This window comes from Lingula anatina, chromosome 8, assembly GCF_051362555.1.
Source record: "Lingula anatina isolate TDL-2025a chromosome 8, LinAna3.0, whole genome shotgun sequence".
Lineage (NCBI taxonomy): Eukaryota > Metazoa > Brachiopoda > Lingulata > Lingulida > Lingulidae > Lingula > Lingula anatina.
Window position 1 is genome coordinate 4,092,714 of NC_141774.1, and position 13,983 is coordinate 4,106,696.

Here is a 13,983-nt window from a genome sequence, read left to right on the forward strand (position 1 = left end):
AAGATTTAGATGGTTAGATGTCAATATGAGCCAAACACCCGTTCGTGATATACATGTATGGGTATGGGGCATCTCAGATAATATAATTTTTACAAAAATGCATTTTAACATGCTGTTGGACCATTGACTTATAACGCAAATGGTGCCATCGGCGTCAATTCGGCGATAATTATCAGTCTCAATGTATTCACAACTGGCGTGTGAATACATTTAATGTTTTGAACTCATTAATCTGCTTCTCTGTATGTGCCACAATTTCTGTTCAGACCACTGATGTGACTTAAGTTTGAAATTTAAATAGTTAGATCTGAATCACAGCAGTTGCTACAAGAACACAGATAAGATGCAGACGTCAACCTTATGGTAACAGTAATAAATGTCACTTGGCGTATTGTGTGAACTAAACAACTGCATAGGCTTCAACTGCACAGGCTTTAAACATACAAAATTATTAGCGCTTGAGTATCAGCAGCGTCTCTATTATTGCTTGAAAGAGTCAAACAATTCAACCATTTGAGGCCACAAAGCATCCTACATAATTTTTTGCCAATTTTTCCTATGAGGTCCTATAGGGTCATCAATATATGAATATTGTGTATATACAATAGTTACTGACACAAAATTGGGAATATTATGCAAATTGCTAAAAAATCAGTGCAAACATACAATGAACACCTTAACTTCTCAAGCCTCGCATGTTTCAGGGCTAAAATGAAAAAATAAATCCACCATTACCAACAACGTGCCGCCTACCAATATATCTCTCTGGGACATTAAGAAAAAAATGCTTAAATAACTTTTAATAATCTATACAGTGTTATAATGACATTGTGGCAAATAAAAAACTCTAATAATGTGTTTTTTCCTCTTATTGTCTTTCACTCGCAACACAACTCTGTAATATTGTCGTATATATGTGCCAAAAGTCGCTTTAATCACAAAATATTTTCGTTGGATTTTTTTTCGGAATTTTGGCACTTCAATTTTTAAACTAAAATACTGGTCACGTTTCCCTCAATTACCTTCATACAAAATCCCATCATTTTGAGAAAAAAATGCGTTCTTCGAGATATTCTATCCTAACAAGGGTCTGTTTGGTCAAACCAGATATTTGGATTAAAAAAAGATATCTTCCTGTCCTCTTCCATGAATTAAGTCAGTGAAAAGTTTGCTTAAAAACAGTAATGGTAGAGCCACTAGGAATTGCTAAGGGAGGAAAGGGAGGAGGAGATTGTACGACAACAGACGGGGACAATTGCACTATAACATGAAGGTGCAAGGATGAAGAAATTGCTTGGTCTTATCATTATACACTTGGGGTTAGAGAAAAAGTCCAGGCGGGGGGGGGGGGGGGGGGGGGGGGGGGGGGGGGGGGGGGGGGGAGGGGTTAGGGGGTGTCCGAGTAACTCTCTCTCTGGGTCAGTCGATGTGTTAGAACATCAATGCCCTGCAGAAATCAAGTGGTTGATGGGACATGCTCTTTATCAGAGGTCATGCAGCTTAGTGGTGTCGTCAGTTCTGCGCACAATTTCTCACACACAATAACCAATATTGTGAATAGCAATTTTAATTGATTAATAAAAATTAATTTAAAAAATACAATCTGTGGCCCTGGCAGAGTGTGGCCCTGGCGGAAGTAACTTGAGTGTACACTTGTCACATCTATCGCAATCTAGGCCACAGCCACTCCATATTCGGGAATATTCGATCAACTTCGTAATCTAATCTACATACGCTGAGACAAGAAATCACCCATGGTTGACCAAGTTATAGACTAACATTTTTCCACATGAAACGCCAGTCCTTTTAAGAGTGGTGTGCCTTGTACTCCAGATACGTGGTGGAGAGGTCGGCTGGCTTCAAATTCCACATCTGATACATTTAGCTGCTCATTGGGCCTGTCCACGCCATACGGTCCGTAACTCTGTCGATTGGTGAAGAATTGCAGAATATTAAATACCACCCGACCACGGATAGCACTGTAAGAAGTCTTGAGGTAAATCCTAAAAGTGGTATTTTACAAATAAATAATATTAAATCAATGAATGAAAAAATAATTATAAAATTATATATGTATGAGTAAAATATCGCAGGGGCAGTGTAGTGCCTGCAGCTCGACAATACACTCGTAATATATTTCACGTACAGCTCTGCGACTCGTATTGTATCTATCACATACTAACCTACTATAGTAAAACATCTGTCAATCACAAAGTAAGCACTTGTCAGATTTTCGCGGTATTAACTGTGAAGTCGGCACAAGGGTGGCCAAGACCATTGACATGAGCGCCATCTAGCGAACAAATCGAGTTTTGGTTTCTACTAGTTGCGTTTTGACGACTACTCGTCGTATTTTGCCGTATTTAATCGTGTTTTCAATTCGACGAATCTGATAACGACGACGACTAATCGTGTTTTCAATTCGACGAATCTGATAACGACGACGACTAATCGTGTTTTGAATTCGACGAATCTGATAACGACGACGACTAATCGTGTTTTGAATTCGACGAATCTGATAACGACGACGACTAATCGTGTTTTGAATTTTTGTATAAACCGCCGCCCATGGTCCTAAGCTATTTCACACACATATACACAGACCTGATGATGTTCTCATTCTCGGCGAAGTGTTCTATTGTTTCTTCGCCGCCGAGACCCCCTACAAAGTGACCTTCTCTACCTTGGTAAAAAAACTGAAGTCTGAAATAAAACGAAACAAAAAGAGATTATATATATATATATATATATATATATATATATATATATATATATATATATATATATATATATATATATATATATATATTGGTTTGACATAACATTCCTTGTGAATATACCAAACTTTTGAACCCTAATTGGTGTGAATGAACTCCTTTATAAACTTTGTAAACTTGTACCAGTCTGCATGATCCGAATTCGATTTCGCGCCATAATTGGCCTCCACGCCATTCAAATCGTAAACCTTTTTAACTCAGAGTAGTTTAAGTTTAATTAAGTATTCAACATGGCAAATTGAAGTCAGTAAATGTGAAGCAGGTACAAACTAAGATTTCGATCCGCTAATTTAAAATAAATAAATAAATAAATAAATAAATAAATAAATAAATAAATACTAGCCCATTTAACCTTAAAAAGGTACCCCCTTACCCATCTATGAGTGATCCATGTCGAACTTTGAACCCTGATATCTTCCCGGCCCCAGCGATAGCAGCGTCATTGAATTGGGAGTCTTCCTCTGTCACTTCACCATAAGGACCGAATATAACGTCACATGGCACTGGCACTTGTAATATAATATAATATAATATAATATAATATAATATAATATAATATAATATATATAATATAATATAATATAATATAATATAATATAATATAATATAATATAGCATACCATAAAGTAACGTAACGCAACGCCATCAATACAATGCACTACAATACAATGCAATGCAATGCAATGCAATACAATGCAATTCAATACAATCGATACAAAACAATACAGTAACTTAACATGAGTATTGTTTTGTAACATTGTATAGGCTCCTCTTTTCATACATGTGCGAGGCAGATTGAAAAAAAAAATACCTAAATTCACCCAATCCTTTTCAACAGCATCACGGTCATCCGCGGTGGTATTCCCAGCACTGTTATTAACATAGATCTCACAGGTTTTACTGACACCGTGGTAGTTAGCTCCAGAACATATATCCTTCCCTCTGCAGAGATCGGCACACTCGACAACACTGGACTCATGCTGAGTGTCAACCACGGTCCCTGCTTCCCGCAGTCCGCTTGTCACATTGAACCGACCTTCCCTGACAGTGACACTAACTGATGACAAAAAGAAAAGAAAGGTCGCGCCTAGTGCTTTTAGTGCCGAACAACAAGCCATACTGTCAAGGAGTTTCTGTGTTCTTTAAATGTGGCATTCACCGCCTAGCTCGCGTTCTCTTCAGAGGCGTGGTCAATCGAAAACGTATTTACCGTGTGGCTATGGAAAATTTTCTGAATTGAGGCTCAGATCAAGGCGAGACAAATATGTAACAGGATACAAATCAAAGACGCCTGTAATTAACTTTTATTATTGTTGGAATATAGAATAAAATTAAAGCGTTTCCATTGTATGGGTTCTATAGGAACAGGCAAATTGATAGACTAAATTCACGTCATATCCGGACCAAAGCTTCGATACACTTCCGCACACTAACACTGCCAGCCGGTTACGGATATCGGATACGGATACCGGATACGGCCAAAAATGCAGACTCAAAGAAATGATTGAATAGATGTTTTTGACAATGTCAACATATATGCGCGTGAAAAACCAAAGTAATTGTCAGGTACCTTGCAAGTCTATACCTGTACATCCGTGACATTATAACGATTTCACATAATTTGACCACCACACAGTCACCAGACGCAGGTGCACGCGTACGAGATTTTCAGGCAGAGAAAGTTTGGGTAAAATTTTTACCTAGGTGCACGAAGGTTTCATTGTAAAAGGTCTATATTTAAAAAATTTGATGTGGGCCGGTTTCGTTATAATTTTGACTTACAAAGTCGTCTTCATGGCTAAAGGATGAGTGCTGGTAACCACTGGCAAAGTGCCCATAGTCAATTTTTTAAAAATAATTCGCTATTAAAAAGCTTTTTGCATATATATATGTTGCGTAAAGAAATATTTTTTGGTTTGAGGCATCGTTACCTAGTATTTTGAATGCGTTATATGTGGGGGATGTAACCATATATATATATATATATATATAATGCACTTTAATAAATCAGAACCACTTGTTTCAGCATATATAGTACATCAATGATTTTCTATGATGTGAAATACTTGTGGTGTATCACAAGTAAATGGGAAAAATTGTATTTTTTTAATCCTAGAAAAGAGAGGGAGGGGTGGTGTATTACAGTATTTTTTCACAGAAGTCTCCCCTGATTTCACTCCTCTATTTATGAGTCTTGTAACTAGGGCAACTTGTTTCAGGATATTTATTCATTTTATGTAACTTTTTCCTGGACCAGCATTTGTTGGTCTAAACTAAGATCTAATAAACAGAAAGATTGGACACTCGGCGATTCTTCAAAGGGTAATCCGATTAACTGTGGAAAGACGTTCGTACGGCGGAAGTAGTCAGTCGCGTTGTGATCTTGCGCAGGTAGAGCTCTGTTGCATGTGGGCGATTTCAAGGTAGGTAAATTACCTCTTTTAGTCTTGTAGTTTCTCTGAGAATGTATGTGCAGAAGGGAAAACTAACAGGGTTCACTAGTGTGTAAAATATGCAATATTTTGGAGCAGATATTATCGTGAAAATTTGCCTTCAATCCGTTGTTGCATTCAAATTAGCAATATGGCGACAAACAAGCGAGTTTGAATGCTTTGTTACCTAAGGTCTAACACGGGGAGTTAAACTTTATGTACGTTGGTTTTTATATTACTGATGACTGAATAACACTGTCGTTTTATTGGTTGATAATTTAATTTATAGTAGCTTCGTTTTCTATGAAAATTTAAACAATACTTCGGGCAATAAAGCAAAATGGCGGTGCTGATCATAATCGCCGGGGTTAAAATGCACAGCCGAACACGAAAGTGGATCTATACAATGCGTTGGCAGTTCAATTTTGTCCATCTAAAAAAGTAGTGGAAGGTCGTAGGGTCAAACTTAGCTAAAATTTAGCTTTTTTTCTTAGGAATATTTAACGGTAAAAATGACAATAACACAAGATGGCGGCGACTTTTGTTATCGATGGGCTTCAAATGCACAGCCGAACACGAAATTAGATCTGTACTATGCATTGGCAGTTAAACTGTGTTCATCTAAAAAAGTAGTAGAAGGTCGTAGGGTCAAACTTAGCTAAACTTAAGCTTTTTTTCTTAGGAATATTTAACGGTAAAGATGACAATAAAACAAGATGGCGGCGACTTTTGTTATCGATGGGCTTCAAATGCACAGCCGAACACGAAATTAGATCTGTACTATGCATTGGCAGTTAAACTGTGTTCATCTAAAAAAGTAGTAGAAGGTCGTAGGGTCAAACTTAGCTAAACTTAAGCTTTTTTTCTTAGGAATATTTAACGGTAAAGATGACAATAAAACAAGATGGCGGGGACTACAACTGGTGATGTTTTTATCCAGGATTTATAAGTAATGAGAAGATTGCGTGAAAATGTGCCTCACATCCTTATTATTATTATTTTTTTGTTTTGTTTTCAGATGCCATTAAAATGGGTCAAGGCCCGCAGGAGAAAAAATAAAGAGCAAAATCTGGCAGCAAAATCAAAAGGTAAGCTTTCTGGTCTATAACTAGAACTTTTTAGTTTATGGAGTTGAAAGTAAAATGTCTTACATACATGGGCACTATCAATCTGTCCCTTGTGTTTCATGCTCAGTAAGATATTTCCACTGTACCGACAACATTATTACCAGTATCGGATTTCCACTGTACCAACAACATTATTACCAGTATCGGATACAAAAAGGCAGGTGCAATCACCACAGTGGATTGAGTGGAATTATACAAATGACAAATAATAAGAGACTAGCACATGTCAGAACCTTTTTAACAGTAAAATATTATTTTATTATTTCGGGTGAATGTCATAATGCAAGTGTTGCAGATGATTTAGATGCACCACTGTCAAGTTTGCAAAGTGATTGTAAACAATCAAAAAGACACACAGATGTATTAAATAAGCAAAATGGTAAGCTGCCCGAAATTAAATATTTAATTTTTGCTCGATAGTTTTACAAGTGCACGAAAAGCTAGGTCAGTGTTGTCCGTACAGTGAACTTTAACATAACATGAGCAATTAACACGTCAGCATCTTTTTAACTGTGTGATAATATTTTTTTTCAGATATATGTTGCAATGGAAGTGATTCTGATGACGACGTACCTCTGTCAAGTTAACTCGGTGCTACTCAAGAACCTGACAGGCACATTGATATTTCAGCAAATGGACCACCTTGAAACTAGCCATATGTTGTTCTTCATGAAAAACAAATATATCACTATAAATTGTCTCCCTTCTGTAAACTCTGAAGTTTAGTTTACTGTCAAGTCTAGGTTGGAATTAGTCAGTAGTGCTCTTAACAATAGATAAATATTATCATCACGTGCATAATTTTTATTGAATGAGATATTAATGTTGAAACAAGTCAAAATAGGGGGAAAATGCTATAATTCTTTGTCATGTGAAACTAGTACTCCTAAATAAATTACCTATCTGTTGTGATTGTGTAACAGTCAGTGGTATCTAAAGGTGTTAACATTTTTATTTGCATTTCAATATCTGTGCCTTATTAAATCTATAATAAAATGCTTATGAACAGAATATGACTTGTAGGCTATTATGTTACTATATCAGCCAGAAATGAATAATCAGTTTTAAATGCTAAATCTGATGAAATATTGATCATTTTTAGCAATCATCTTTTATTTAGTCATTTTTAGTGAGATGGCAAACAAAATTGTTACACATATTGTTCTTCCAATACATTCTGTGGAAGATGTTTCAAAACAGATTTTGCAGAGTTTAAAAATATGTGCATGATTATGAAGTCGCACGCAAGGAAACTATATTGCATGTGTTCTTTATAAATATGAAAAACGAGTTTACTTTGTTTTGATTGTCAGTATAAAGATATGTCTTACCTTTCACTATCATTATGAAGTAGGTACCCAGATTAGTGTTTGTGAAAGTGAAATTAAAAACTACTTTTTCTTAAAGGATTTTTTTTCAGTCCTTTTTGTTTCACTGATTTGCTACGAATATTCTGGTGAATTTAAATTGATTGTGCTCTAAAAGAATGACCGCTAATAGTGACAAAGTTTTACAAACATGCATAATAGATCAAGTTTCTGTTTTGGTGTAGCTTCACCATTCAGTTTCTCCCAGTGATTAGCATGACCTTATTGTCCAAAACAGCGGCATCGAATATCACTATCTGTTACGTTGATGATCTCGTCACGTTTCCGGCTATATCTCCACGTTGAGTCAATTTCTATAAAATGGCAGCTGTTGTTACAGGTAGTGCGCTATTGGGTATTGCCTCCTCTGAATATAAAGTATTAAGACAACTACGAAATGTAAACAAACTGTACATCTTTAGAACTTTTTAATAAAAAAACTCCACGTGTGCCATTGCTTATCCAATATGGCGGATCTACTTGACGACGATGTGGCGTCCGCGAGAATGCACGAGAAATCGCGCTATTCGCTAAACACGGGTTAGGTACAATGGGGATTAAAATTAAGCCCGGCTATCAAAACAACTTAAGGGGAACAATAGAGCAATGTTTACCCGTACGAACGTCTGGTCAAAGGGAAAATGCCGCTGTCCAATCTTTCTGTTTATTAGATCTTAGGTCTAAATAACTGTATTGAGAACCAATTAATATACATTGTGTAAAATGCTCTGTAAAGAATAGTAAAAAAAAAAAAACGCTGAAAGCCGTTACAGTACGAAAAATATCATTTATAAAGGCACTCTTAATAGCTTTTTGGAATATTTTCAATGACCATAAAATATACAAGGTATAAATTCTCCCAAAATAATGATAAGGTAAAGATAAAAACTGAATGAAAATGAAATATACACCATAACAGTTATTGCTAATGATCTGTATGACAGTGAAATTAATTCATCAAAAAAAGTACTTCATGTTATTATATGAGTGTTATGGACCTTGTATAGAACGCACTGCAATAGTTACATTATATAAAATATAAAAATATGAGAATAAAGAAATGTATAAGAAACAATGGATAATCAATCCGGTTTGCTGTCCAAAACAATTCTGATCTCGTTTATACTATCATCACTTTATGTTGGTAAATATGAGGCATATAAACAGCCTTCTCCACAACATAATTTTCGATTGTATCCCAGCCTTTTGGCAAACCCTAAATACCACAGATCTGAAGGGATATGTGCACCCCCAGCAGGCATTGTTGCGTTGGATTAACGTTGAAAACAGGTTGATACGTTGAATTGCCGTTCATCTACCTAAATTCAACGTCAAATCAACGTTGATCCAGCCACGTCGAAACACCGTCATAATGTGACGTTGACACAACGTTGTGTTTTGGTCAATGACACAACCTTGCAGTTATGGATTGTAATTTAAAATATTAATTATTGAAAACGTGATACTTTGTTTATCAATACTGTAACTAAATTTATCAAAATAATAACAAAATGGTTTTAAAGTAAAAGTAATAGTTGTTTTGTGTCTTTAGTTAAGTAGTGAATTTTCTTAACTTGTTATTCAGAAATACATTCCAATAAACTGAATTCCTTGCAAGGTCAGCTAACATTAGGACGAATAAGTTGCTGTAAATGTGATGGAGTTAACAGTTCTTGGTAACCTGTTATAGATAGATAGGTTGAGGTAACAGTGACTTTGTTATATATATATATATATATATATATATATGATAACTACGACGTATAATCGTGTTTTTAATTCGTCTGAACTGATAACTACGACGTCACTTCAACATAAGGACCGAATCATGGCGCTGGCACTTATAATATGTAATGTAATGCAATGCAATGTAATGTAACGTAACGTAATGTAATATACCATAACGAAACGTAACGCAACGCCAAGCTGTACAATACAATACAATAACGGAACGTAATGTAAGTATTGTTTTGTAACATTGTATGCTCTTTCAAAAATGATAAAATAATAACACAAGAAAGTGATAAATCACTCAATTATAAGGCTAAATCTACAGTCTAAAAATACATGTGGATCAGTGTACAACATTGGTCAAAAAGGTTGTCCCACCTTCAGTGTCATGTGCTTTTATTTATAAATGATCACATCACAGGAGAAGATTGCTATAAATAGTGATTTTCATTCCAAATACCATAACTAACATTATTAGTCATACAAAAAAAAAATACAAACTAGCGGTGAAGATATCAATATTTAATACCATTTATTCACATTTATTACATGTGCCCCCTCAAATCCGACGTTTCACTGTGATTTTAACAGAGGTAAAATGTCCATTTAATTGAAATAACACCACCAAATGTGACCAAATGTTCACACATTTAGCATTAGGGCGTGCTAGTTAAAGGCTCCTTCTCTAATAGCGTTTGTGTTTACCGCGTACTGTAATTACCTCCTGTAGGTGGCGCGGCCTGCCTTCAACAAGGATAACAATTCTGTTTTCTTGGATATTGTCCCATTCTTTCGAAAGAGCTTGGGGGAGGTTGTCCTGATTATTAGGAGTTACGTTTTCCTTTGCATTGCAAACTTCAATTCATGCCACGGATGTTTAGTAAGATAAATAACAGGGCTCAAAGAGGGTTGCTCCATCCTCTGAACATTGGGTTTCTGCAACAAATCACTCAGCAGACGGGAGTTGTGAGCATTTCCATGATGACGCCTGCATTATTCCTGAAGTCACCTCTTGCAAATGGAGTGAGGTATTTGTTGAGAATGTTTCAGTGAATTGCCCAAGTATCGTTCTTTTCCGGAAAGAACAATGCACTGAAACCATGGGCTTGAGATTCTCTCCAAACGTGGAATGACCTGACACCTCAGGCGATATTATCCGCTAGTTAACCGCTAGTTTGTACTTTCTGTACCACTAATCATGTTAGTTATTGTATCTGAAATGAAAAAATCACCATTCATAGCAATTAACTCCGGTGATGTGATCATTAATAAATAAAAGCACATGAAACTGGGGGTGGGACAACCTATTTGACCAATGTTGTATAAATTTAGAGCGAGGGTCCGAATGTGCGTGATATATATACACGGTATACCAACTGCGACACCAAGATAAATAGATATATATGCATGTGTCACAAGCCAGATCCAATCTAGTCCACCTCACAATAGGGATGTGGTCTGGGCTACTTAGGAAGTGAGCTAGATTGGGATCTGGCCTGTGACATGTGTCAAACAGTTGAAATAGCACATATGGAACACTAGCTGGCTGGCAGGCAGGTGGCAAGCATCGGAGAGGACAAGACAAACGTAAGGTTTGTATGAAATTACTGGAGGTTTGAAAAATTCAGTTCAAGTTGATATCAGTGTGACCATAGACAGCTTTCAGTCACCCCCCCCCCCCCCCCCCCAGGTCGATTCAAAAGATAGACACTCCCTTTCTGGTCTATATACAAAATGAAAACGTGTAGGGCAGGAATATCTGGCATATGAATGGGGATTCATAAAACTGTCATTATGAATGTGAATGGGCCCTCGAGAAACAGAAGGGCACTACACACAACACTATACAGATAGAGACGTGTTTGAATGTAGGTCAAGGAATCCAATTAAAACTGATTCTTGTGTTCCAGGGGAGATGACAGGAATTGCGACATGTATAAAATATAAATCATCCACCCTGGGCCAAACACTAGATACCACCCACGGTGTCGAGGCAATCCGCGATTCCCATCCCAATTCTATCTATATTATATTTCAGATCGTTTTAAAGCAATAATAACTCTTCCTTTGATATTCAAATTGCATTCTAAACAACACATAGACATATATTATATTGCATTTCACCACTAAAACGGATGTTATTGTAGTAAAACAAAAAAAATGTGCTTGTCAATAGGGCTTTCGGTGCCTTTCTTCCCGGTCGTCAAGGCATCCGTTGCCAAGGATGTTGGCGCATCACGCGGATTCTCGCGTGCATTCGAGACCAAAATAGCATGTGGCGGGATAAGATATAGCAGGCGCATGACACAATCCTCAGACGTAAGTTGCGAGTTTTTGTACAGTGTGTCGGATAATGAAAAGCCCGGAACTTCACACTTTGTAGAAATAAATGCATTCTGAGCAATAAGACGATAATATCGTATGGATCTTATTTTATTGTAATAAAGTGTTGTTGTTGTCTGCTTTCCCGCGGTTTTAAGTAGGTCATCAGAAAACCCCGCTCGTCAGAGAGGGCTCCGTCAGTTAAAATCTCTTAAGAGATTTTGACAAAAAACCAAGCGTTTAGGCAAAAAACCCTGGACTAACTTTGAATACAGAAATGGGGTCGCTGACCATTGGTAAGTACGGGAAAATTGCCAAAACGAAGAGTTATTATGACTTTAACTACCTAAAAGAAACTGCATTACAGTTGCAAATTGCGTTTACATATTTCTTTGGCTGTAAACTGCGGCTTAACAACTTTCGTGTGGAATGACTTTCCAGGCTGTGGCTGGGATTAGCTAATTTACGCTCTCATCTTTGCATTAAAACCAAGTAACAGGATATCAATTAAGTGCTCGGGTGAGGCGGAAGCATTATAAGCAATATACTTGAGGGACAAGCCACTTTGGAACTTAACTTTTTCAATTAATCAATTTTTTTCTATATAAATACCATATCATAGACGAACACCAGTGAAGACAATATATTCATACGGCTACAATATCCTGCAAGCCCGTTGACATCACAAATCAACCAAGTTAATTAACAAGTAATCCCCCCCCCCCTGCACGCCATATTAGCAGGTTTCCAAAATAAAGACCGCAGATAATACAGAATTCCAATAAATTCATTCATACAAGTTTGTTAATATAATTAAAACGTACAGTTTATTTTGCTGGATAATACTTACAGTACAAAAAACATAATATTTGAAAAAAAAAAAAAAAAAAAAAAAAAAAAAAAAAAAACGCTTTCTTTCAAAATGTAGGGCCAACAATACAGGTACGTTTTACCATCATCCCATGAAGTCGCAAACAATATCTTATTTGGAGATGAAGTCGCATTTTATCCTATGAAGTCGATTTGTCAGTAAAATCAAGGCAGTTACCCCATGGAGTGGTGATATACTGGGAGATAATACACTGTCACCCGAGCGATATATGCCATAACACCTCGAGCGTCAGCGAGAGGTGTTCATGGCATATATCGCGAGAGGGTGACAGAGTATTAGTGATAGATACAATACGAGTCGCCGAGCTGTACGTGAAATATTACGAGTGTATTGGCGAGCCGCAGGCTTCAACCACGGCCTCTGATTGGCTACTACACTAGTAGTGCAACAGACCGTGGAACGCACTCGTACATGACGTGCTTGTATGTCGCATACAGCACGGCCGAGTCTTTTGTTCTACGCGCTTAAATTAAACCACGGCTAGCGCGTAGAACAATTGCAGGGACCGAAACAATAAATGAGACGGAGTGACTGCCACCTGCGGAAGATGGGCAGGAAATCAGCCAACTACTCACAGAAACCCTCTGACCCATGTCTCTGTCAATACACACGCAACCAAAAACCATTCACGCAAATGAAAATGATTGGACGGTGACCGCAATTAGGCAGTAAACGCGGGGAAAGTCCATTCTTTGATATCGCCCCATGCGCGGTGATATCAGCGTGTTCTATTCAAAGTTAGGGGTTTTGGGTGGGGAACACGCACGATTTCCCTTTGTATGTATGACAGGTAATGCACTGTTACCCCCTCGCCCGATATCCACGATAGCATGCCTCGCTGGCGCTCGGCATGCTATCGTGATATCGGACTCGTGGACAGTGCATTATATTTACTACCTAAAACACCCCTAAAACCGAATAAAGTGACCCTATATCACGCTCTAGGGATGTTATATGAAATAAACTCGTCCACGTGCGCTGGTCACCTCCCGCCAAATTCTAACGTAATGTCTGACCAATTTGGTCAATTTTTGCTAAATACTTGTCATGGACGTTCAACTGGCGTGAAAAGTATTTAATCAATCGTTGACACTGACCATGCGCGTCTCAGCTGAGCCACACCCAGCTGGACCTGCTGCAGAAAAAAGATCCCAAGGCAAAATCTCTACTTTTAAGTGACATTTCAGATAAACAAGGAGCGTCGGACCGGGATATAGTCAAACTAATTTTTCACAAGTGCAAAGGAGAAAGAAATTTACTTTTTGGTGATATTTCTGACAACGACACAGTTTAGGAATATAGTCAAAAGCAAACGGATGTTTATTACAAGTTCAC

At 37.3% G+C, this 13,983-nt stretch overlaps 1 protein-coding gene and 1 long non-coding RNA gene across 2 annotated transcripts; one reads left to right on the top strand and one right to left on the bottom strand.

The window, feature by feature from the left end:
* Positions 1 to 1,385: 1,385 nt before the first annotated feature.
* Positions 1,386 to 4,031, bottom strand: LOC147760204 (uncharacterized). Its single transcript, XM_086994639.1, has 4 exons — positions 3,589 to 4,031; positions 3,151 to 3,286; positions 2,605 to 2,703; positions 1,386 to 2,003 (listed from the first exon to the last, which is right to left on the bottom strand). Exons 1-4 carry the CDS (start codon positions 3,893 to 3,895, stop codon positions 1,775 to 1,777), a joined length of 771 nt encoding a protein of 256 aa, XP_086850765.1. The 5' UTR covers positions 3,896 to 4,031; the 3' UTR covers positions 1,386 to 1,774.
* A 1,011-nt stretch (positions 4,032 to 5,042) lies between these two features.
* On the top strand, positions 5,043 to 7,347 carry LOC147760205 (uncharacterized). Its single transcript, XR_015330874.1, has 3 exons — positions 5,043 to 5,200; positions 6,228 to 6,297; positions 6,871 to 7,347. It is a non-coding gene; the product is annotated as an uncharacterized LOC147760205 (long non-coding RNA).
* Positions 7,348 to 13,983: the final 6,636 nt, after the last annotated feature.

Excerpts from the sequence above, each read along its gene's own strand:
- LOC147760204 (XM_086994639.1), bottom strand. The coding sequence starts at position 3,895 with ATGGCTTGTTGTTCGGCACTAAAAGCACTAGGCGCGACCTTTCTTTTC. Across the intron at positions 3,287-3,588 it reads AAAGGATTGGGTGAATTTAG|TGCCAGTGCCATGTGACGTT; the intron begins GTATTTTTTTTT and ends TTATATTACAAG. Across the intron at positions 2,704-3,150 it reads CATGGATCACTCATAGATGG|ACTTCAGTTTTTTTACCAAG; the intron begins GTAAGGGGGTAC and ends GTTTTATTTCAG.